General features: G+C 40.9%; 2 protein-coding genes across 4 annotated transcripts in view; both read right to left on the reverse strand.

Annotated features, from left to right (window-relative positions):
* Window positions 1–11513, reverse strand: part of SNX18 (sorting nexin 18) — a 31262-nt gene extending 19749 nt beyond the window's left edge. Inside the window, exon 1 of one of the 2 annotated variants that reach the window (XR_005558217.1) lies at window positions 9411–11513. Coding sequence is in view for 1 of the 2 variants with exons in the window: in XM_039355794.1 (XP_039211728.1) it covers window positions 9411–11034 (1624 nt within the window). In the remaining variant the exon portion in view is untranslated. The remainder of the gene's footprint in view (window positions 1–9410) is intronic. The other variant, XM_039355794.1, reaches the window with a different exon arrangement.
* A 4118-nt stretch (window positions 11514–15631) lies between these two features.
* HSPB3 (heat shock protein family B (small) member 3) lies at window positions 15632–22373 on the reverse strand. 2 transcript variants are annotated; one of them, XR_005558232.1, is made up of 2 exons: window positions 17901–22373; window positions 15632–17558 (listed from the first exon to the last, which is right to left on the reverse strand). XR_005558232.1 is itself a non-coding variant. In XM_039355874.1 (2 exons), the coding sequence occupies exon 1, from the start codon at window positions 22254–22256 to the stop codon at window positions 21810–21812; it is 447 nt and encodes a 148-aa protein (XP_039211808.1). In that variant the 5' UTR covers window positions 22257–22373; the 3' UTR covers window positions 15632–17558; window positions 21788–21809. The 2 variants fall into 2 exon arrangements, 1 of the variants encoding a protein (XP_039211808.1); XM_039355874.1 differs by having other exon boundaries at window positions 21788–22373.
* Between the last annotated feature and the right edge of the window lie 3659 nt (window positions 22374–26032).

Raw genomic sequence — 26032 nt, forward strand, 5'->3', positions numbered from 1 at the left:
CAAGAACACAAGAAAAGAAAGCAACCAAGTTCAGAGAACACCAACGACCCCTCATTGCAACTCTGAGCTACAAATATCCTCCTTTATGGGTCAACTTTCCTCCACCAAAGGTACTGACATCCCATATACTCCAATCCCAACTAGCAATTTAATCAATTATCAAGTGATTGGCAATGTCAGATTATACAATACTGAAATCTGTAGTTTGTACTTGTAATTTGAAGTTGGCTCACATGGTTAAGACACTAGGTTGACGATTAGCAAGCCCACATTTGAGACCAAAGTGCTGCTGCATGACGGGGTCAGCTCCCGTCATTCGCTCCAGCTCCTACCAACCTAGCAATTTGAAAGAGTAGGTAGATAGGTATCACTTTGGTGGGCACATTAACAGGGGCATAAAAGGAGCTCCAACTGGGCATCCGCTGGGCAACAGTGATGTTACCAGCTAATCCTTTCAAACCGGAAATGCCTTGGTGCTTCTGACACAAATGCGAGCGACTTGTAATTTTAAAAAAAATCTTTAAAAAATAATTTTAGGTATATGCACCTATGTATACACATACACACATTACTAAAAATGCAAATATATACCAAAAATGCAAATATATATCCACATTTTGACGTTTTTCAAATAGTAAGTGATTGAATGAACAGCATAAAGTTATTTTGTGCTAGACTGCTGTAATGTAATAGTTGTAAGGACCCACCCCACTTTGCATCTTAAGAAGACAGAACTCTTGGAATAGTTCTTCCAAAAGGAATCCTTTATTAAGCGAAAATGGTTGCAGGCATGCTAGACAGGACTTGGGGTCCAAGCTCTCCCATTCAAGGTTTTAAGGGGTTCCCCAGTAGTCCCACCCAATCAACCCCCCTTCCCAGTGATAGTTTCAAGTATCACAATTCCACCCCGTTTCTTCTTTCTTCCGTCTGGATGGAGACTTCAGATAACTACATGAAAGGCAAATACTCTTCTTTGTTAATGCTAATGTTCTCTGGTGTTAACGCTTTGAGGTTACAATAGGTTACAATAAACACACATTCAGCATTCAGCTCTTTGAAGTCTACTGAAGGAAGTGAGGGCCATAAAGCCCTTTTGTTCTCCCCCTTCTCTCCCTCTTATGGCAGAATCCAAAGAAGGCAGAATTGGGAGTTTCTATATTTGATAATTAAAGATGAAATATGATTGGATTCTGACATCCGGCCCCTCTTAAAAATAAGAGAGATCCACCTGAAAGAAAATACAAGTATAAAATTTAGTCAGGCTTGTTAGGATACTCTGTGTGAAACTTCTTCAATAGCTTCGGGGCTCTGACATGACGTTTATGGACCCACTCATTTTGTGAGGGAGGGAGGTGTTTCCAGGCAACTAGGTACTGAGTTGCTCCATGATATCTCCTAGAGTCAAGGACTTCCTTTATTTCGAAGTGTTGTTCACCCTCCACCATGATTGGAGGTGGTGGGGGGGGGATTTTTGGCCGTAGAGGTGACTGATGCTCTCTTTTCAGCAAGCTGCAATGAAAAATTGGGTGTATTTGCCTGAGATTTTTGGGTAATTCTAATTCTACTGTTACTGGATTTATGATTCTTTTAATTGGAAAAGGTCCTATGTATTTTGGTCCAAGTTTTTTACAGGGCTGTAGGGACTTTAGGTATTTTGTAGATAAGTACACCATTTCTCCTATAATGAATGGTGTAGGCTCAACCCTTTTTTTATCGGCTTGTGTTTTGTAAGCCTGCCTAGCTTCATCTAGTGCTTTTCTGACTATTGGCCAGGTGTTTTGTAATTTTTCCATCCATTCTTTCAGCGAGGGGATCGTTGGTTCGTTTGGGGTTAATTCTGGCATGGGGTTGAAACTTTGACCGGTGGCTATTTGAAAAGGAGTGTAACCTGTGCTGGAGTGGACTGCATTATTGTAGGCAACTTCTGCAAAGGGGAGTAAGTCCGCCCACTCGGTCTGCTGGAAACTAAGAAAACATCTTAAATATTGCTTAAGTACTGAGTTCATTTTTTCAGCCCCCCCATTTCCTTGAGGGTGGTGGCTAGATGTCAGTCCCTGAGTGGTTCCTAAGAGGGATAAAAATTCCTTCCAAAATGCAGACGTAAATTGCACCCCCCTGTCAGAGATGATGCGTTGGGGTGCCCCATGCAATCTGTAAATGTGTTGGATGAAAAGTTTTGCTAAGGCTTTTGCAGTGGGAATCTTTTGGCAAGGGATAAAGTGCACCTGTTTGGAAAACAAGTCCGTGACCGTCCAGACCACAGTATTCCCATTGCTTTCTGGCAATTCCACTATAAAATCCATGGCTATTTCTCTCCAGGGGGCTGAGGGACTTGCCACTGTTTGCAATAGTCCTGGCACTTTCCCTTGCAACCTCTTTGCCGTGGCACATTTTGGACAACTGGCTATATAACTTTCAATGTCCTTTTTCATGGATGGCCACCAAAATTGCCGTTTAATTAAATGTAAAGTTTTTACAAATCCAAAATGCCCTGCTGATTTTGTGTCATGGCAAAGGTGCATGAAAATTACTCTTTGAGTTGTTGGTATATATAACTTTTCCCCTATCCAAGGCAACCCGTCTCTCATTGTGCACACATTTTTGTTTTTCTGGAACCAATCATCTGTTTCCAAACTTTTTCTGAATTCAATTCCAGTTTGGCTGTCCAGTTGTGGTTTTAATTTGGCTTGGGTTCTTGTGGTTACTGGTGCTGCCAGTTGTGACTCTGCCATTATTGGTCTAGAGTCTGTGGTTCGTGCGCTGTTATATTGAGGCATCTGCCAGGAAGTTCTTTCTTCCTGGTAAATGTTTGAGCTTAAATTGGAACTGGTGAAAATGCTGGGACCAGCGGGCTTGTTTGGGATTGAGTTTCCTGGAAGTTTTCAGGGCTTCCAATTTTTTGTGATCAGTCCACACCTGGAAGGGGATTTTGTTGCCTTCCAGGAACTGTCGCCATGTGAGTAATGCCCAACGTATCCCATAAGCCTCCTTCTCCCATACGGGCCAGCGCTGTTCTGTTTCCGTGAGTTTCTTGGATGTATATGCACAGGGTTGCAATACTCATCATCATTTTCTTGTAATAGCACAGCCCCCACTGCCACATCACTTGCATCTGCCTGTATTACGAAGGGCTTGTCCATGTCTGGTGCCTTAGTACTGGTTCGGCAGAAAAAAGTCTCTTTAGTCTCTCCAAACGCTTGCTTGGCACTCCATTGTCCATGTTAGTGGCTGGCTAGGTTTTACTGAGGATGCTTCCCTTCGTTTTTAGTAAGTTGGTGAGGGCAAGGCTATCTGGGCAAATGAGGGGATGAATTGGCGGTAAAAGTTTGCAAAGCCCAGGAAACTTTGTAGTTGCTTTCTTGTGCGGGGTGGTGCCCAATTCTAATACTGCTCTGACCTTCTCTGGGTCCATTTCAATGCCCTGTGGGGATATGCGATAGCCTAGGTAGTCTATCCTTTCCTGGTGGAATTCGCATTTTGAGAGTTTGGCATATAGGTGAGCGGCTCGCAGCTTCTTTAAACCGCTCTGACAAGTTTGACGTGTTCTTCTTTTGTTTCGGTAAAGATAAGAATGTCGTCCAAGTAAACAAGGACCCCCTTAAACAGGTGCTCCCTTAGAACGTCATTGGTCATTGATTAATTGCATAAAGACTGCAGGGCCCCCTTGTAATCCAAATGGCAAGACTTTGAATTGATAGCACCCCATGGGGCAGTTAAATGCAGTCTTCCATTCGTCCCCTTCCTTGATTCTCACGCGATAGTAAGCTTCCCTTAAGTCTAGTTTAGAAAAAATTTTCCCTTTCGATAGGTGTGACAGCATGTCTTTCATGAGGGGCAGCGGGTATAGGTTGCTTTCACTGATTGTGTTCAGGGCCCTATAATCCACGCATAAACGTAAAGAGCCATCCTTCTTCTCTCTAAAAAGGACCGGGGCAGCCACTTTAGGCTTAGCTGGTTCAATGAAACCTCTCTCCAGGTTTTTTTTTATAAATCTTTCCATTTCCTCCTTCTCCTTTGGGCTCATGGAGTATAATCTGGGTTTCGGGAGTTTTGCCCCAGGCTTGAATTCAATGGTACAGTCTGTGGGTCGGTGGGGGGGAAGCTCATTCGCCCTCTCCTCACTGAAGACTTCAGCAAGGTCCCTATATTCCTCTGGTATTTCTGTTAATCTTTTTTCCTCTCCTATGGATGCTTTTTCTATTCTTGATTCTGGTAGCCTCTCTTGGGGTTTTAAGTCCATAGGGTCCCCCTTCGGGAATTTGATTTCTGTCGTCCTCCAATTTACCCAGGGGTTCCATTTTTTCAACCATTCCATCCCTAGAATCATTGGGCATTCCATACCTGGGGTCACCACAAACGTTAAGTCCTCTTCATGGTTGCCCAGGGAGAGGTGTATTGGCAGAGTGGCTAGGGTAGCTGGCACCCCCCCTGCTATGGATCCATCTAGCTGGCCAAATGAGATTGGTTGTTCCAGTCTCCTGGATGGGATGCCCAGATTCCCCACTAGTGTTGGGCTAATGAGGCAGCGGGTGCAGCCAGAGTCTATTAAGGCTTTCACCTTCACAGCTTCGGGCATGGGGGGGATTAATATAGTCACTGTTTTGAAGATGGGTGTGATGCGTCCACTTACCAGGGGTTCGCCTTCCGAGCTGTCATCTGAGGCATCCACCGTCCCTGTGGTGTAGGCTGGAGTTCTTTCCCCTTGGTGAGCAGAGGTGGGGGTTTCTGCAATTTCCATCATTTTCATGGCTGTTTCTTTTGGCTTAGCTGAATACCCTCTGGGTTTGTTGATTGGGGATCTGTCTGGGTTGTGCTGGGGGCCTTTGAGCGGCATTCTACAGCTCGATGCCCTTCTCTTCCGCACTTGAAACACCCCATCTGCTTCTTGGCTGTATCCGATGATTTCACCGGTTGGTGTGTCAGCTCAGGCGGGGGGCGGCTCCATTGTTTTCCTCGGCGATGCCTCTTCAATATGTCGATCTCTGCTTCCTCTGCCAAGACGTACCATTCCTCAAGTCGATGTGGGTCTCCTCGGGGCAGGCAAGCATCATATAGATCATAGTTTAGTCCGTCTTTGAAACGGCCAAGGAGGATGTCTTCTGGCCAATTCAGTTTGCTGGCAATGGCTCGGAATTCTTGTGTATACTCAGCCACTGGGCGTTTGCCCTGCCTCATCGTTGTTATTCTTTCACGGGCTTTGCGATCAGCCAGGGGGTCTTCAAATCGTCTTCTCAAAGAGGACATGAAACGGTTGAAGTTACTGAGTTCTGGGGCATTGGAGTCATGCAGGTTCACCACCCAATCTGCAGCTGGTCCATCCAGGGCAGATTGCACGATCCGGATGCGGGCTTTGTCGCTGGGGATGTCCTGCCCATATTCCTCCATGTAGCTGAGGACTTGGGTTAGGAAAAACCCCAAGCGTGTTGGCTCCCCTTTGAATTTCACCTCCAACGGTGGACGTCTTGGAATGGATCGGTGCCTCCATTGTGGGTGGTAGTGTCTTCCGTCCAGATTTCCATCTTGGGTCCGGTAGGGGGTGGGAGCTCCTGGATCAGTAAATGTCCCTGGGGTTGCAGGTTCCACGTCCCCCTCGGTGTCTCTCCCTTTGTGGCTCCAGGAACTGGGGCGGGCGTAGGGCTCAGGAATCTCCTCTCCTAGGGAGCTGAGAGTTCTCTTCATCAGGTCAATAGCTCTCTCTAGGATCCAGTCTGAGTACGGCATACAGCTTCCTCCCTCTTCACTTGCGTGCAGGGATTTCTCCATCTCCTGCTTCCATTCTGGTTGCTTGGTCCCCCGTCTCAGGGTCACTTTTCTTGATTCCTTTCCCCACTCGCTTTTCTTTCCAACGCCCATCGACCAGTGAGGCTTGTGGTCCTGTGTCTCCACCACTTCTTCTTCTGAGAAATCTGGCCTCTCGGATCCCAACATCTGGCAAGGTTCCAACTGGGTCAGCGGCTCTCTTTCCAGGGAGTTTTCTCCCTCTCTTGCTTCGTTGTCTGACATGGTAAATTTTTGCAAAATCCCCCGGCAAGGGTCTACCTTCCAGGTGGATTAATTTTGCAAGTCCTGTCTAATGTAAGGACCCACCCCACTTTGCATCTTAAGAAGACAGAACTCTTGGAATAGTTCTTCCAAAAGGAATCCTTTATTAAGAGAAAATGGTTGCAGGCATGCTAGACAGGACTTGGGGTCCAAGCTCTCCCATTCAAGGTTTTAAGGGGTTCCCCAGTAGTCCCACCCAATCAACCCCCCTTCCAGTGATAGTTTCAAGTATCACAATTCCACCCCGTTTCTTCTTTCTTCCGTCTGGATGGAGACTTCAGATAACTACATGAAAGGCAAATACTCTTCTTTGTTAATGCTAATGTTCTCTGGTGTTAACGCTTTGAGGTTACAATAGGTTACAATAAACACACATTCAGCATTCAGCTCTTTGAAGTCTACTGAAGGAAGTGAGGGCCATAAAGCCCTTTTGTTCTCCCCCTTCTCTCCCTCTTATGGCAGAATCCAAAGAAGGCAGAATTGGGAGTTTCTATATTTGATAATTAAAGATGAAATATGATTGGATTCTGACAATAGTATTTAAACACTAATCACACTGGCACTGGTTGTCCAGGCCTTACCTTAAATGAGTCCGAAGAATAGCACTGAAATGTAATAGAGATCACATTACTTGATTAAAGCAATTATCCTACAGCTGGCTTATTCTGAAAATTCTTCAAGAAAGAAAAACTGAGGAAAGCAATTCAATTGCTTTTCTTGTTCTCTTGTCACGATGCCACAAAAAACATGAGAATATCCAAACTAATATTTAGGATAGTGGTCTTTTATCAGTTTTATATTACAGAAATCAAATAATTTGTCCTTGAAAAATCTATATTGATTCCAATTTTAAATTAGAATGATAATGATAGCACTATCACTATTTATTCATCCTTTCATCTATCCAATCACAGTAGTTTTGCTATAGTCATACATGAATAAGTTTCTAAAGCTGAAATACTGTATTAATAATTACAATATATATTTTGCATTTAAACCTGAATCACTCAAGTGTTTAAACTATTATAAATGTCTTTTCACATTCCTCAGAGATTTTATTTCAACAGCCTGAGTATTATCTTTCTCTTCCTTCTCAATGTTTGGTTACATCAAATGTTTCCATCTACATGACAAAAAAATCCCTTAAATCAAACCCAATACCAGCCACAGATGAAGGCTTTTTCCCTTATCTTTTCCTATTTATTTAGAAGAATACATTAGCAGATTAAAACTAAAAAGGAAATCATATACAAGTGTGATAAACATACCATTATAAATAAAAACTAAGTTTACAAATTTATCTGAACAAAGTTCTCATAGAAGAGTTCTTAATGACAAAACATTAGAATTCATGTAATTTTTCACTATCATAACTTCCTAGAAACTAAACATAGAAATTGATCCTTGGGGAAGAAGAATACATAGGAACAGAAATACAGTGAGCCAAGAAATATGACTCAAATCCAAATTAAATCTTCCACACTGGAACTTATTACTTACATTCATAACAGATTTATAATATACATAACTCTGGATTCTATCCCAAAGATAGAACTCCCCTTCTATTCTGCCTCTTCTGAATCTAAGCAAGCAAACAGTAAGATCTACTCTTAATCTCTTGCTATCATTCACATGTGATTTAACCACTCTCTGGCAATGTTATTGTTTTGCCGTGGTAGCAGACTCTAATGATAGGCACACAGGCAGACCACATAAAAGGACAGAACTGTTTATTTTCCAAATATGACATCTGATGCACTTTTGTATTTCCCCAAAGCCAATCTGATCACTTGAGTTGTTACTTTGTTCTTGTAAGCTGAGCATCCATGATTGATGCTCAGAGCCCATGACTGCCTCAGATTACACACACACATACACTGGCACACACAAATTGGCATTTGCCCAGAATGGCTCAACAGCCTTGTTCTCAGTCTTGTACTTGAACAGAATAAAAACAGGAAGAATCTGTGATTTGCGTCAAATATAGGGTAGCAGCAACCATACTATGATAATGAAGCCAGAGAATATATGAGTTGCAACTATTTTAAATTTAAAAAAAAGAAATCATTTTTAAATTGGCTGTGAAAGCTAAATAATTTTAGGCAGACAACTATCTTACATATAGGCCTGGGGTTAATGTTTGTGTGTATGCTGCTGGCATGTCTCTATTACTGTGGTTGTTTTTAGTTTGGTTTTGTTTATGGTTTTAACTGTTTTTACTAAGTATCATGTTTTGTAAACTGCCCAAAACTTACTGAAGTACAATGAACTTTTAATGAAATAAGGAAAATAAGTAAAAAATGCAGGTAGATGAAGGATGGATCTCACATGTCCATGTAAACACGCAACTATTTCTCTTCTCTGTTCCCCAACTCCATTCTTTATAAGAGAATTCACATTCAAAATATATCTGCCAGCATTAACAAATATGCAGCTTCACATTTAAATGAAAATAACAAAGAAAAGGAGCCATTAATTATCTCTAGTCATGTATATGCCTAGTTAGTTGTATTGTGATTGTTGCTGGCCATTATTAATTTCTGAGTGATTCATTAGGAGTTTCCTGAATTAAAGGATCCAAAATTTTGGTCAAGAACTCTCCACCTAGCTGGGGGTATAAGAAGTCTCATCTCCCTCCTTGCTAAAATCTGTAAGATAAAAGACAAAGGTTCTGCATTCCTTAAGCATCTGGAGAAATAGATACTGGGGGCAGGATGGTGGGAGTCAGAGAATTCCCCCTCCCCAATACACACATGTGTGCACACACACACAAAAAATATTGTACCATCATAGTAACTAAGATGGTAAATAATTCTCAATTTTTGCAAGTGAAAAATGAGTATGTAGTTGGCTCTAGTTATGATAACCCCATCCTCCATCCCATCACTTGAAATCTCATGGTTCTGTAAACATTATCTGATTGTTAATAAAGTATATACTTTAATGGATTTAATGGAAGTTACTATGTTTAGTGGAGTTCAGGTCTAATTAAATATATGTAGGATTGCAATCTAAAATGTACATCATCTGAGACAAATATGAAGAAACTTATTCTCAGTTTACAGATTTTTTCTTTCTTTCTGTGTGCCCATGTACATATAAACAGTGAAATCAAAAGATCAGAAAACCTAGAAAACACAGCCTGTGTCACAGCTATGCAAGAAACTAATGGATAGAAATCTAGGCAACAATACAGTTATTACTGTACAGTTCAAAACACTTTTGTATTTCTTAATAGATTGATGTAAATCACTCATTTGGGATATTTTTATCAATAAGTAAAAAACAACAGGAAAGATCTGTGTCCATGCCATTTACATCAGTTTTTTTTAAAAAGATATATTTATACAATGGAAGCTTTACGTTACCTTTCTGGACATGGATTATGTCTGGGAAGTTGGCCAGATGTCCCTGATACAGAGCTAATAAATCCATCACTGGGTCCAGGTCCTGTCTGGGTTGGTCTGCAAAGAGTTCACCAATAGCATCATAAGCTTCCCCGGTGAAGGCAATGGCCTGATTGAGGCCAACTGAAAAGGCCTGTTGGTCCATTTCAAAGGCTTGGCTGAGGCCCCTGAAGGAGTGTCCTACTTTCTGGTACTCCTTCTTGAACCCAGCAACCTGCTTGCGGGCAAACTCATTGATAGTCTGGTTCAACTGAATGGTGCTGTCATCCATCTTTTTGGTGAAGCTTTTGAAGCCATCTACTTTACTTTCTACCTCCTGCAGGTCCAGAGCAGCAGGGACACCAGCAGGGACACTAATGGTCAGGAAGAAGTTAGCACCCACCATCTCATCCTTCTCAGCTTTGCGCTTGCCTTGCTTCCAGGCCTTCTCATCAGTGCTCGGACAAGTGAGGAAATGCTGGAAGGCATCACACTGGGCCAACACCGGATGGCTACACATATGGTCCATCCACCATGCTAAGCCCTTGCGGCGCTTGGAGATAAAGTCCTCCTCAAAACGCCCCGTGGCTTGTTTCTCTGGCAAGTGGGGTACTGAGATGACCGGGAACTTCTCGACAAGCCGGCCATACAGCCAATCAAAGTGCTTGTAGCGCCGATGCACCTGCTGTCCTGTGTGGCTTGGCACCAGCTTGTAGGCAATGTAGCTCTTCATGCCCTTGAATTTGGTCTGCTTGGTGGGGTCTTCAATAGAGCACTGGAAAGGGTAAGGGTTCTCCTGCCACTCGGGCCCATAGGAGCCCAGAACTACGCAGAGCTTGTCCCCGTCCTTCACAAAACCCGACGCTTCACCCAGCACAAAAGCTTCGCCTCCGGATTTCACGAAGGTGGAGAAGCGGTTCAAGTTGCGGCTCACGGTGGCCGAGCTCTTGGCGCCCCCGGCCGGGTGATGCAAGGGGCCCCCAGGCTGGCTGCTCCGGGAGCTCAGCGACAGATCGGACCGGGTGGAAAGGGAATACCTGCTGGCAGAGCCGCCCGCCCCGCCGCCGCCCATCGCCGCATTCTCGTAGTCCGGGTAGGAGCAGCCCAGGACGCCCGGCTCGTCCGCCACTGTAGAGCTGTCGTCCCAGTCATCGTCCCAGTCGTCGTCGCTGCCTTGGCTGGCTTGGTAAGAAGAGCCGCCGTAGGAGCGCACAGTCTGGAAGGAGGAGAAGCCCGACGAGACGGGCGGCGGAGGCAGCTGGAAGGGCTCGGCTGCCGGCGGAGGCAGCTGGTGATGCTGGGCGGGCGGGGGGTTGAAGGCGGTGGCCGGCGCCGCCAGGGGCTCAAAGCCGCCGGACGGCACGTTCGCGTAGCGGGCTGGGACCGGCGCGGGCAGTGGGAGCGCCGGCTCGGCCGCCGGAGCTCGGATGACCTGCACGTAGGAGGCCGGGAAGAGGCCGCGGTCGCCGCGGCTGTTCACCCCCTCGAACCAGCCCTCGATCTCCTGGTCGCTGCACAGGCTCAGCACCTCGTGTTCGCGCAGCGAGATCTCGCCCGGGTTCTCCGACCTGAAGTCGTACAGCGCGCGGGCCCGCAGCAAAGCCATGACCCTGCCGCCGCCGCCCGCTCTGGTCGCCGCCCAGACAGGGATGGAAGCCGAAGGGCCGCCTCACAGCGCCGCCGAACAGGCGCAGCTCGCGCCCCCAGCCGGCCGCGCTGCCCGCCCCTGCGGCGGGCCAACGGCCGGTCCGCCTCCCTCTCCCGGCGCGCCTCCTCAGCCTCACCCTGCGCTCCCCTTCCTCTCCGCTGCTCCTCAGGGAAGACGCCTGGAGGGAGGAGGCACGAAAGGCAGCCCTCTCCTTCGGCAGTCGCGCTCCCCAACCGAGCGCCGGAGTCCCGCTTGGAAGCGCCCAGGGAACGGCCTGGGGGACTGTCCCACGTCGCCAGTTTCACTAATCCAGAGCCGAGAGAAAGGGCCGGGAAGCCGAGCCCAGAGCTGCCGCCCCCATCGATGGGGCCAGAGCGGCGGGCCGATGCTTTGGGTTGGCTTCGCGGTGCACCGCCTGCCCTCTGGCGTTCGGCGTGGGAGGGACGCAGCCTCGGAGCAAGGGAGAAGCCGGTCAGCAGCTGAAACGGCTTCAGGCGCTGTAAAAGGGCCTCTGACTCCGGGGACCCGTAAGCTGAGGTTGAGTCAGGACCCTTCCGCGGGAAGCCCTCAATAGGAATTCAACTCGAGTCAGGCGAACTAGAGTTGTATAATCATGTTGTATAATCCGGGATGTTTTTTGATCATTCTAGAGCCCTGATATTATCTGGTGTTCTCCCATCCAAATATTAAGTAGGAGCCTCTGACTCGGCTGAGCTTTTTCAAATGCGGAAGATTTATCGGAGCACTATTGTTGGTGGCATCAAAGGCAAATCTTCCTGTTTGTTTTCTTGGCAACATAAGGCAGTTTTCTTTGCATTCTGTAATGTTTTTCACAATCTTGATTAAGGATCCCTCTTAAAATGCTGATTGAGCCCAACCCTGCTTAGCTTTTTAAGATCATTCAAGTCTAGAGACAGGTTATACGTAAAAGACTAAACATTCCTGGGAGTGATAGCAAGTAGGGAAATCAGAGGAGAAATCAAATTGGGGATAAAGAAAGAAATTAAACCCATAATATACTTCAATGTATAATGATTTAAATCAAAATTTATGATTTAAACTATAAAACATTTAAAAATTAGCTTAAATTGTACATTAATTTAAATTGACATATATTTTAATACCTTATAGATATACCCTCCCTTCTTCAATTTGATTTGGGTAAAATTCTTTTAATGGAATGGTTTTTTAACATTAATTCCCTTTTGTCTTTTGCCCAATGTATAAGTACACATGGAAATACTGATGATCAACTTTAAATATATTTTATATCTTAGAAGGTGTAGATTAGGTAAATTGTGAATTGAATTATTTTCCTTCTGTCCTTGGATAGAAATGAATATGAGGCATTCACATTTAATTTTACAGCTGAAAGTTGCTCTTTTAGGATTGGCCTAACATAATACACAGGTACTCATAATCAACTACTTAGTTTTAGGTAACCCAATCCTAGTTCAGGTAAGATATGATGACAAATCACCATCACATTTTTTGGCCCTTGTACTTGAAACCTGGTTGGGCAAATTTCTGAGAGGGCAACTTTCATTCAACTGGGTCTCAGTGATACACACCTTAAACAGCTGGACATAGTCTTATTATAGACAGCCAGACAGGCATTAAGTAGCTTTAACTGAGGGCCAACACCCCAGTGAGCTGGATTGGGTCAGAAAAATGAGTCACAACCAATTGGAATCTTCTCTTCCCCTTAGAATAGCCACTTCCTTGGCTCAATAAAACAAGTATATTGCAGCCATGTTCCTTTCCAATCCACTCCTGAACCCAACCCCACCTACTGTGAGTAGTGGAGACCCATGACTTGCCTGCCCCAAGCTTCTGCCTCTACTCAGCCATGTAGGGGCTACTCATACTCACTCATAGAGTGAAAGACTGTCCCCCATCTCCCTCAAACCAGATCCACCAAAACCAAACTATTTAAATTACCACACCATGCAGGATCTATACCAAGGAAGATACAATGCTCAGACATTTTCACTATCCATGGACACTGCATCCCCTCCTTACCCAACATTCTCAATATTGGCCAGGCCATCCTAAATTATATAAAGATAGCATTCCAAAATATTATGTAATGATTTTCTTCAACACCATAATTTAAGAGCATTGATTTTTCTCCATTCAGCCTTTATGGGGGTTCATCTTCCATAGCTATGTATTACAATTAGAAGAATTACAGGGTGTACAATTTGTTGTCAGCATAATATCTCTACTTACTAAGATTTTGCCTGGCTTTGTCATACTATTTATCCCAAGAAGCCCATATTTCTCTATTTCACAGTTTTAGTCACGTCTGCCTTTTTCAGCCCAGGAAGATAAAGATCTATTATTACTTCCATTATTTTTTCATCTATTTGCATCAGGTTGCATTACAATTGACATAATTTTAGTTTCTTTTAATATTAAACTTCAGACCAATCATCAAGAAGTTCTTTGATCTTCCTTCATTATGGTTTTATTAGCCTGAGATTAATATTTTTCCAGGATTTGTAATTCTTATTTCTGTTTATTTTAGTCCAGCATTTCTCAAGATATGTTCTGCATATAGACTAAACAGAAAGGGTAACCATATTGTATATAACTTTGGCATTCTTCTTCTTTTTGGACCAATGAGTTAATCCATATGCTGTTCTGACTATTGCTTCCTAGTTAATATAAATTCCTTAGGATGCAGATGAGGGGGCCACAATTTGATTTATTTCTCTCTCACCAACATCCTTAATATGTTCAATAATGCAAAAACAAATTTATTTCTGGAACTTACGTTTTCCATTATCCACCAGATGTTTTGTGCCTCTGCTGCTTCTGAAATCAGCTTAAACTTGTGCTAGGTTCTCATTCCATTTATTCTTGAAATCTGGACTGGAAAATCTTAACCATGATCTTACTAACATGAGATAAGCACTACTGTTCAGTAGTTTCAGCATTGTTTAGTACTGTCTTTTTTGTATTTGAATATAGCCTTCTCTTTTCCAGTTATTTGGCCACTGATATATTTTCTGTGCCTGCTTACAAACTGTGAGCGGCATGTCAATAGCATCGGGTAGCATGGTTTCCAACAGTTCTGCTATGCCATCAATGTCTGCAGAATTGTTATTAGCAAAATTTTAGGGCCCTTTAAATTTAATTTTCCAAGAAATGCAGTGTTCCAGCTTGCTGGTTCTATCTCTGCATGTAGAAATGATGCATGAGTCCTTTTTGTATAGTTCTCCCATCCATGCTATCTCGTCTTTTTATCTCCTTTATTGACTGGATCTTGGCCTTTGTTTGGCCTCAAGTATCCTCTGCCTCATTATCACACAATAAGAAATATATCCTTAATTTGAGCATGGATTATATATGCCCCTTCCTATTAATATGTATATTTTACACACATTTCTAAGATTCACTAAATTAAGTCATTTTCTTGAATATAAGATTTTTACACAGATTTCAAAGACTTGACTACAGAATTTGAAAAAAGAAATGTTAAAGGAAAACTTGTTTTGACTCAAATACTACTTTGAGAAATGCAAACAATATTGTTTCTAATTTACTCTAGCAATAAATATACTCATGTATGATTTGCAGTATTGAATTAATACCTTTTAACCTCTTATTTGACTGACTTATGACCTGATAGTTGTAGTAAAGATTTGATTAATTGATTGTCTCATTTTAGCATATTTTTTCCCTCAAGGTAATGGAAGTTTGTAGCTTGGCTGGGGAGTTTCTGGACCTTTGCAAAAATATTTGTTTCCATTCTGCTTTGCAGCAATTCTCTCTTCTTCAGAACTGTTGGCAGTTTTGTTGAATTCCTTGCTTTCACCACTTATAATTCCTTTGGTAATTGTTTTTAATGTTTTTGTCACTATGCTGCAAAAACTTTTTATTTATTTTTAAATTATTTTTTATCTAGTTCCTAGCCTATCAGTGTGCCTTGTCACTTTAGCAACTCATGTAATGCCACTAGGTGGTGTCAGAAGGTTTCATAAAATTAGAATACAGCATAAAGTTAAATCCATAGAAAATCTTGCTATGTAAGACAATTGTTAAGTAGATTTTGCCCCATTTTATGACCTTTCTTGTCAAAGTTGTTAACTGAATTACTGTTAAGTTAATAAATGTTGTTAAAAAGTTGTTAAATTAGTAAATAGTTGTTAAATGAATCTGGCTTCCCCATTGACTTTGCTTGCCAGGTAGCAAAAGGTAATTACATGACCCCAGGACATTGCAACCATCATAAATACATGCCAGTTGCCAAGCACCATATGCTGCAATGGTCATAAGTGTGAAAAACATTCATAAGCCACTTTTTTTCAATACTGTTAAACCTTCAAACAGTCACTAAGCAAATGTTTGTAAGTCAAGGACTACCTGTACATTAATATCTTCTGTGACATACTGCATTGGAAGCAGAATCAGCAAGCAAGGGGAAATAATATTTGTTGCTCAAGAAGTTAATAAATGGTATGTTTTCAAATCAAAACCAGTTTGGGGATCAGGGAAACATGGAAAACTTGATTATGTAGGATGAAGTTAAACTTTCTCATAAAGTTTATAAAGTTTCTCTTTTATTTATTTGTATTATATGTTGCCTGTTTAAGAGATTAGAGGCAGCTCTATTCTAAGCAATAAAAACCATAAAAGCATATCAGAACACTGAATATACATTACATGATCATCTAATTTTAATTCTCCTTAATTGAATGGTTTGAATAAGATAACAAATAAGGAGCAAACAGGAATTTAAGACATTAGATACAACAATATTAGTATAGTTATATAAACATTTCTACAATACAGTTTTTGAACAATTTAATGGACCGTGACCACAGGAATCATATTGTCCAATGCTTTTTAACACTGTTCAAGAACCAGTTCAAAGGCTGAGAGTTGGCACATTTTTAAGCCAATGTTTGGCATCTAGTATGTTAGCATTTTTCCAAGAACACATGATGACCGTTTTGGGAATAGTCTAAGTACATTCAATAGAAAGTTCATAGATAGACAAATTCCAAATTTGGGGAATATAATTTATCAACATATCAACATCTTTAAATCACAACTTCCTACCAAGTACCTAATTTACAATAGTAGGAATATTCAGCTGAAAAGTAACTATCAAAAGTAGGAATATTAATGCAAAAATCTGTTGCATCTCCAGCATAAGAAGATGGGCAATCAATATTGTAACAAACTGTTGAATTCCTTAGAACTGAGCATTTTTGACGAATTAAATTCATTCTAATGTGGTAAGATATATTTATCTTTTTTGAATCTTCAGACCATTGCTTTTGTAAAATAAGCAGTATTATCATATATATATTTAATGACATTTTGCAGTTGTGAATAAAACTGAATTATCATTTAAATGAATTGTAGCAATTACTGACAAATTATATGTATATCTTTTCAAAAGTTTTAAATGTATCAGCAATTTTAGCTCAGAGGTGTCAAACTGCCGGCCCGCGTGCCAGATGCGTCATATGGAAGCCATGCCCACCCCATTGCCGGCAATGGCAAAACCGTCTCGATACATTGTGTGACGTCACGTGATGTCTCAAGTTTGACATGTTTGATTTAGCTGTTTAGAATTTATTATCCCATTTTTACCCCTCCTCTTTTACTTTTTTTTTGTAAGGTTGCCATTTTTAAATAAGGGTTAGTTTTTTGTGAAAGCAGGAATAAGAATTTAATTGTATCTTATCTGATATCATCGAATATGCCTAACCAGCTTCAGTGTTATAAATACAATAGGGTTCTGACTACAAAGTACTTTCCAAAATTTCAAAAGGATCAAATAAAAGCTTGTCCAATTGGACCTTTGACAATATATAATAACTATATTTTCTTTTCCAATACAAAAAAAAGACCAGAAACATATTCCAAATAATATAATTTTAAATCAATAAAATTAAAGCCTGCATTTTCATGGAGAAGTTGGTTACTTTGAAAGAAAGAAGTTTAGAATTTAATTATTTCACCATTAAGCAGGGTTTTACAATTTGCAATATTCAAAATATAAAGAAAATGATCCTTGTAAGAGTAATTATTCCTAAATACATATTTAATAAAATCTGAACAAATCCCATGTTTTCAAGGAAAATTTGTTCTTGGTTGGCAAAATCTCAGATGTTATTCCAAATTATTGCATGGCCAGAATATTTAGCTGCTGATAGATCTGCACAAGTCTAAAAAGAGAGCTTTGATAACTGTTCAGAAGGCTCCAGATACAATCTTGCCAACTTTTGACAAGGATGATGTGCCAAAATGCAGTTTATTTCCCTCACCAGCTATGAAAACAATACTTGCAGTCTGTTTTTGAAGAATGCTATTAAGTAGAAATACTAATTATTTTGTTCTCTATTGATTCTGATATTTTGAGGAGATGTCTGAAAACTTTAGAAGCAGTTTCTTTCTTCTTCCTTTTCTGTTTCTTCTTTCATGGTAAAGAGACCCCCAGGGCAGCTCCTTCTCCTGTGGTTCTGAAGAAACCATAATTATATTTGGACTAAGGATCATATCAGTTGAAAGAGAGAGAAAGAGACAGCCAAGTAAGCAAGCATATTGGACTTTATTTATTTAGTATATGGCCATGGTATATTAGTATGATTGGCATGGGTATCAGATTTCAAATGCGGAGGTAGAGATGGACCTTGCCAAAATTATAGCAGTATTGGAATGGCAACCCCCATGCACCTGCAAGCAACTTCAAAGTTTTCTGGCATTTGCCAACTTTTATCGTTAATTTATTCCCTCTTTGGCAAAAATAGCCATGCCAATCACCAATTTACTCAAAACATGCAAAAAAGGAGAAGAACCCTGACCTTGTCAGCCATTGCAGTGTTTGAAAAACTAAAAACTCTGTTTGTATCAGATGGCTGATCCCTCTCAATCCTGGCCATGGATTTTATAGTGGAATTACCTGAGAGCAAGGGAAACACTATAATATGGACTGTGGTTGATCTATTTTCCAAATAGGCACATTTCATCACATGCTCGGGACTTTCCTCTGCTCAGACTACAGTATTAATACAGAGTTGTTGTTTGACTGCCTAAGACTGCTAGTCTTTTCAGTTCAAACTCATACTCTATCCCAGACATGTCAAACTCATGCAATGTATCAGAGCTTTTTCGCCATTACCGGCAAAAAATTTGGGATTGGGCGGCATATAAATAAAAATAAATAAATAAATAAATAAATAAATAAATGGGGCAAATGAAAATTTTGTTAATCACTCAAGACTAAACAAGATAGAAAGAGCTGGTGCCTGCCAAGATGCTCTGGAACAAATTCAAATCATATATGTGGGAGAAGAGAACTTGCATTGCCAATTTCCTTATTTGGAATATAAACAAGCTTCAGCAGATGTCATAGAAAAATGCTTTCAGGGATTGTTTCAATTAAACAGTATACACTGGAATGATGTAGTCTTTGAGGTGCTTCAAGATAGAAATCTTTACAGTTTTCCAAATCTTTTGTTTAATTTTTTTTGCAAGTCTGATCATGACACAGCATTACAAGCAAAGAGGAATGCAAATTTTTATTTGGAGTATGAGGCAAATCTTAACCTATTTCCAGATTTGTCCTCAGGGTTATAAAAATGCAAAAGTTTCACCAAGCATGCCTCATAACTAGGCAAAATTGAATAACAACTTTTGTGATACAACTTGCAGTCTTTAGCTTATCTCACCACAGGGCTGGCTCCGGGCTGGCTCCAGGCTCAGGTCACCAAAATTGAAAAGAATTCAGAACAACAACAACAAAAAAAGCTAAAAGCATTAACAGTACGCATCTGCTGAAGAGTTAAATACAATTCTATAAAATTGCTGCCATGTAACAAATGAATGGTGATTTAATTAAAAAAAACCCTGCTGTTCAATCCTGTCTGAATCTTGGAGATTCCTTGCACAAGTCTGTGCAGTTTTCTTGGCAAGATTTCAGAAATGGTTTGAAATTGCCTTCTTCCTAGATCAGAGAGAAAGTGACTGGCCCAAGATCACCCAGATGGATTTGTGTCTAGGGGAGAGTCATAGTATCCTGGTTTCTAGGCTGATGCCTTAACCACTACATCAAACTGGCTGACATAATTAAAATAACTTACAGATAAATAGGATGAAGTGCATATAGTGCATATCATTGTTTTGGAGATTATATTCAAAGTCAGTTTGATCAAATTTCTGAATCAAATTAACCTGAATCAATTTGGAGACTATTTAATTTTCTGAAGTGAGATAAGTGGTTGAATAGGAGTGAATTGATTGCTGATAAGGAAGTAATTTTTTGAAGTGATGATATAAAAAAAATCTGTACTTACTGTACTTAAATAGGATTGGAACTGATTCCCTTATTCATAATAAACATGTTTTTCTCTGTATGGTTTGAACTGGTATTTCACTGTTCATAAAGTTTGCATTTTTAACAAAGGTAATAATAGATGCAAGGTGAACTTTGCCAAAAGAAATATTAACATTCAGATCAAGAAATAATCTTGTATTTATAGAGTGGTTTTTGTGAATTCTTTAACTTATACAAATCTGCTTTTAATTTATTTAATGAAATATGGATTTTATTTATGCCCAAAGCAGTTGAAGAAATTTAACATGCAGCTTCAAAAGTATATTTCTGTGTTGCATTATGCCATATGGTTACTTGGCTACTTCATGTTTGGATATTGGAATGCAATTTACTTGTGGCTGTCCCTGAAAACTATATGAAAGCTGCAGTTAGTTCAGAATGGGCAATTATGGGCAAACCATCATAACATTTGTGTTCTGCTGCTTCTGAATGCAAATCAGGGTACTGATTATTACTCTGAGATCTCTGGTTTCTGAAATATCACGAGTCATTGTGGAGAAGGGGATCTTAATAAATTTGGTGAAGAAATGCATATCATGCAGTGACACGGTACTAATAACATGATCTCACTTCTGTTCATAAACAGTATTAGTAGCTTTTTGCATGTCTCTTATATCTCTGTATCTTAACAGATTACTACCTTGTCACAAGTAGTAGTTATACTTTCAAATAGTCTATAATATTATATATATTATATATTCTATAATAGTTATTTTATGAGGTTGTAACAAATTATAGAAATAATCACAATGTATAGCAAACAGAATACAGAAATATCAGCAAAACATTAGACATAATGAAATCAGAAGAAAAACGTAACTATAAATAATACAATATGTTTCTTGTTTTGTCAATAACTATTTTGCTACCACTCAGAGACTTAGAAGCTGGACATCCTTGTAAACAAATACATCATTTAATTACAAAAGCATTGCTGACTATGTAGCAGTTTTGCCCTTGACAAAATTCAGAAATATAAGCCTAATATTTCTAAACATAAATTTTGCATCATTTTTCCAACAATATTATATCTGTTATAATAAATAATTTTTATTAGCAGATTATATGTCTACGTGTGTCCAAGTAGCCATATATTATTTTTAAAAGCAGATTTAGAAACAAGGCATTTAAAGATGCTATTAATATAAAGGATGATGATGATGATGAGCTATTTTCCATTTTGTCTTGGTGTTGTTTTTGTTCAACACACCAGTGTGATTTCTTTTCTTAGATGGTATCCTACAATATAAATACAAAGCTGTCTTCCTAAGTGCACAATTAGAACATCATCTGTAAATGTGTAAGTAAAGTGGAGAAAGTATACAAAATGGTTCTTAAGCAAAATGAAATTCAACTTTCTTTTGGCCAAGCCCAACCAATGATACATTGGTAAAAGATATACCTATTTGAACATCATTCCATTGAAATATAAACCATGGAAGTACTAAGTGGAACTGTGGGAGGCCTTTAATGAAGAATCAGTCAGCCCTGTATCCATACTGATCATCCCTAAGAGAAGGAACTGTGGATTTCAGGACCCTTAAAGTTTTTTTTTTCCCTTTTCACTCTCCCAAGAGATAATCTAACAGAAACCATAGCCGGTGTTAATGGAACTCTTTGATCAGTATTTCTAGATCAAGACTTGGTCTTTTAAAAATATTTTGAAACATAGATAAATCAACGGCAACTTTGTTCTTTTTTTCAGAGTCTACAAATATGCCTCTAATAAAAGCCTGTATTTAGCTTGGATCTTTTTCTGAATTCTTTGACTATACTTAGAATGGCAATAATACTGGTACTTATCATAACTATGCTTGGAAAAAGGCAGTCAGATTTAAACAGCTGTTATCTACCAAAATCAGAATACTCAAGTATTCAAAGAAACACATACAAAAAATATTTTGGGGAAACAATAATTCTTTGAAGTTGAATTGTTACATGCAATAAATAACATATTTGCATATATTTGGGACTGTTTAGCATTATTTAGATTGGTAGCCCTGTTTCTTCAGGAGTATGAACTGCTTTGCGGCGAAACTTATACAGCAGACCATTTAATTAACTTTTTCCTTCAGTATAAAGCTTCGAGACCTTAAATGCAGTCTTCAATTTTCATTCTCTGTTGTAGATCTATATGTTATTTTATATCTGCCGTGTTTCCTTTTAAGCTCTATTCTGTCAAATTGTTAAGAAAGTCTGCATGCAGTTGTAAGGAGAAAAATATTGTCTCTCACGTCATGCAAACAAGCTCATCAAATGGTTTTTTTTCAACAAACTGAATAAAAGGATGTGAAAGCTTGCTTTAACTGCAAATATGCATGCTCAACATTAGAAGGAGGAATAAGATTGTCTCACCAGTAACAAAACGGTCAAGAATTTATTTACTGCCAAATGTCTTAGTTTCAATGACTAAAATGCCATCGTGACAGAAGAGAGCGTTCAGATCTTTCATTTCAATGCCATCTGGCAATTTATATTGCCTAGTGAAGCTTCTTGCTATAAAGCCCTGTTCATCCATCCTGGGTCCATGCTGAGCTTTGATTAGGAGCCACCCTTCGAAGACTTGTATTATGACATCTTCAGGACGAAACTGCACTACATCTAGTAAGACTTGAAAATTGGTGGTTGCTTCATCTGTGCTTTTCTGCTCCGTTTCAGCCGCACTCTTGGATGCCTGTATGTTCCTTATCTTTGCGGGCCCTGCTGGACTTGGCAATGCAAACAAGGAGTGGTTTAATTTCCAAGCTTCCAAATCTTGATCAGGAAAGTGCTCCTGATATCGTATTGGAGTTTCTACCCGGTGACGTATAACGACTTTTTCCATTGATGAGATAGTGCTGATAATCTCTTTGAACACAACGGAATCCTGAGATAATATCTTCTTTCTAGCTGTTTCTCCTCTTGCCTACTAGTTGATCAGCTAAAGCAGCTTCATATTTTTAGCTCTGTCAGAGCTTATCATTTGCTGGGTGTGACTAAAAACCCTGCCATACACTACATCTTTGGAAATGTTGACAATTGAGTGCTAATTATAGAAGCTGTAGCTGTAGCAGAGGTTTTTATTTTCAGTTGATACCATTCATGTTATATTACTGTTGTTGTTACAGAGATACATAATTATACTACCTTTTCCACCTAGACATTCCATGTAAGTAGAGCCAATTTGGCTTAGTGGTTAAGACAGCAGGCTAGAAACCAGGAGACTGGGAGTTCTAGTCCTACCTTACACATGAAAGCTGACTGGATGACTTTGGGCCACTCTCTCTTAGCCCAACCCATATCATAAGTTTATTGTTTTAGGGAAAATGGTAGGAAGACTGAGTATTAGCTACATTTGCTGTCTTGATTTATTTATAAAACTAATAAAGATAGGATGAAAAAATCTTTTAAAAAGTCCCTCCCCCCCAATTCCATTTTGTGGGTAGTTTGACTTAGGGATAATGACTGGCCAAAAATCATCCAGAAACTTTTACAATTTTGTATTGACTTGAAGCTGTTTCTGCTCAGACATAATATAAGATTTTTACTGCTTCTGGTATGTTGCATAATATAGTAAATTCAAAAAGAAAATTTTGTTGAGTGGGCATGATAAAATTATTGCTTAGTGTAGCTGAACTTGCTATAGCCTCTGAAAGACAGTGAAGTAACTTGTAAAGAATAATATAATGAAGTTGGGCAGACTTAAAAAACATATTCATAAAATCATAGGGTTGAAAGCACCTTGGAGGTTTCTTGTTCAACTTCTTATTCAAAAAAGGAATCTCCAGAGCAACCCAGACAAATAGCTGTCCAACCTTTGTTTAAAAATCTCTAGTGATGAAACACTCAAGACTCTAGGACAGTGGCGGCGAACCTATGGCACGCGTGGCAGAGGTGGCACTCAAAGCCTTCTCTGTGGGCACGCATGCCATTGCCCCAGCCTCGCCTCCCCCTCCCCCTTTTCACCAGCAGCCCCCCCAGAGGAAAGTCACCTCCAGGTTTGGCCCATGCAGAGCAGCGCAGCCAACGACATGGCAGCCGGGCAGCGGGGACAAGACTCTGCCCTTGCACCCCGTCGTGCGCAGATGATGCTGCGGGATGCGGGTGGAGGACATGGCCGCCATGGCACTGCAGGGCTGCCTGGGTGATCTGCAGCGGGCCGTGGAGGCGGTAGGTGGCCCTGTGGGTTGCCTCGTCTTGACACACAAGTAACTGAGTCAGAATCACCACGTCAGGAACGAAGAACTTCCAGTTTATTTCAGTAAAGTAATGAATTAAAGACAGCACTGATAACCATTACATTCATGGCTTCTTTATACAGTTTACAACGGCCCCGCCTAGCCCACACCCCTGCTACCGCCCATGCGCCACCACCCTCTTCCAGACCACCCAACACCCCTATATGGTACTGCATCCGATTAACATGACCTGTGGCCACTGCCTCCTAACGCTTCCCGACGCCTCGGCCGCTTTCCCGACGCTTCTGCAGCCTCACAGTCTTAATTAGTAGAAGCGGCTTCCGTCTAGTGCCCTCCCACAGGGATTACGCGACTTCCATTGATTCCACCAACTGCGCACGCGTTAGTCTGGTCAGAATGTCTTGTGCGCATGTGCGGCTCCGGCAGTAACATCTGAGCGTCGGAGCGGCTTCTGCGCATGCACGCCAGCCAGCTGGATGTCGGGCCGGTCTAAGCAGCTTCCGCGCATGCGCACCAACCAGCTGGATGTCGGGCCGGTTGGACGCCGTTCCAGGCAGTAGAGGCTTCGCTGATGCAGGTAACCCAAACGGCCTCTACTACGGCCCGACAAATCTCCAGAGCAACCCAGACAAATAGCTGTCCAACCTTTGTTTAAAAATCTCTAGTGATGAAACACTCAAGACTCTAGGACAGTGGCGGCGAACCTATGGCACGCGTGGCAGAGGTGGCACTCAAAGCCTTCTCTGTGGGCACGCATGCCATTGCCCCAGCCTCGCCTCCCCCTGTGGCCCCCTTTTCATCAGCAGCCCCCCCAGAGGAAAGTCACCTCCAGGTTTGGCCCATGCAGAGCAGCGCAGCCAACGACATGGCAGCCGGGCAGCGGGGACAAGACTCTGCCCTTGCACCCCGTCGTGCGCAGATGATGCTGCGGGATGCGGGTGGAGGACATGGCCGCCATGGCACTGCAGGGCTGCCTGGGTGATCTGCAGCGGGCCGTGAAGGCGGTAGGTGGCCCTGTGGGTGGGTGAAGCGAGTGGGGGCGGTTTTTGGGCACTCGGTGTCTAAAAGGTTTGCCATCACTGTTCTAGGAGGTAGGCTGTTCTACTCTTTAGTAATGTTCATGGTCAAAAAATTATTCATTTTGAATTTGGATCTCTCTGTGTAAAGCTTCAACCTATTAGTTTTTCGACTACCCGAGGCACAGCGAATAAATCCATACTCCTCTGTGTGACAACTCCTCAAGTATTGGAAGACAATGATGATGTTTTCCTTTGTCTTCTCTTTGGCTAAACATACACAATGATCCTTTTAACCACTCTTCATAAAATTTAGCTTCCAAGCCTCTCATCATCTTTGCTGCTCTTCTCTCTTCCTCTCTTCCAATTCCTCAAGTATCCTTGTATTTTGTATTGTTCATAAGAAACACTTCAGGCATTATGCAAATAAAAATGCAGTACTACTCTGCTACTTGTTTATGTAGCTTCATTTCTTGGTGGCTTGTATGAAAGAAATGTGCTTAGGCTTTACAAAACCTATGAATGCTACTGTTAAAGCATTGGTACCATTCTTCCAGATAATTATGGAAGCCTATCAAAAGCTAGGTTAATGCATAGCAGAGACCTGCTGTTCTTGTGTGACGTATGTAGCAATTCTAAGTCATTTTTTAAATCCCCACAACCATAACAAAGAATGTTTGGGATATTTATTTGAATTTATAATGTATACTTTAGGATGTACTGCATATATCAGGCTTCACAAGAAGCTCAGCTCTTAATCTCAATTTTCCAAATATAATCCTTTATTCAGAAATTGGCTTATTCAGGAGAAGGCTGTCAGGCACAACTGGATAAGATTAGCTTCTTTACTGCCAACAAGAATGAAGCCATATACACCCCAAAGATCTACTGTACCTACTGCAGTATGCAGAAATTAAAGCATATATATATGCTTTATATATATATATATTGCTGCTCAAAGCACGAAGCTGAAAACACCAGCCTGAAGATGACGAATTAGACTTCGTCGAAACGTTGCCAAGACACTTCCAATTTTACGTGGGAGAAAACCCGAACAACCAAAGACCTACATACAAATACCCGCGAAAACCTCAGAAAACATATATATACATATATATATATATATACATACATACACACACACACACACACACACACACACACACACACATACTCAAGATTTTACAGTCTAGGCTTTTTTCTCCCTTTTTTCTGAATCAACAGATTCTTGCCATTTTCTTGAGAATCTTGAAAACCACCTGGTTTTTGTTGACATTAGAGAACACTTGTCTGTAGCTCAGAACAGAATTGCCTTGTCAGCTTCATTCCTTATAACAGGGCTGCTGAGTTGGGCTCCATTCCATGTCTGTTATCTAGCTCTGTTTATACAACATTCTCTAATGTAG

This window comes from Crotalus tigris, unplaced genomic scaffold, assembly GCF_016545835.1.
Source record: "Crotalus tigris isolate CLP2741 ecotype Arizona unplaced genomic scaffold, ASM1654583v1 scf7180000017571.3126492, whole genome shotgun sequence".
NCBI lineage: Eukaryota > Metazoa > Chordata > Lepidosauria > Squamata > Viperidae > Crotalus > Crotalus tigris.

Excerpts from the sequence above, each read along its gene's own strand:
- HSPB3 (XM_039355874.1), bottom strand. The coding sequence starts at position 22,256 with ATGGAAAAAGTCGTTATACGTCACCGGGTAGAAACTCCAATACGATAT.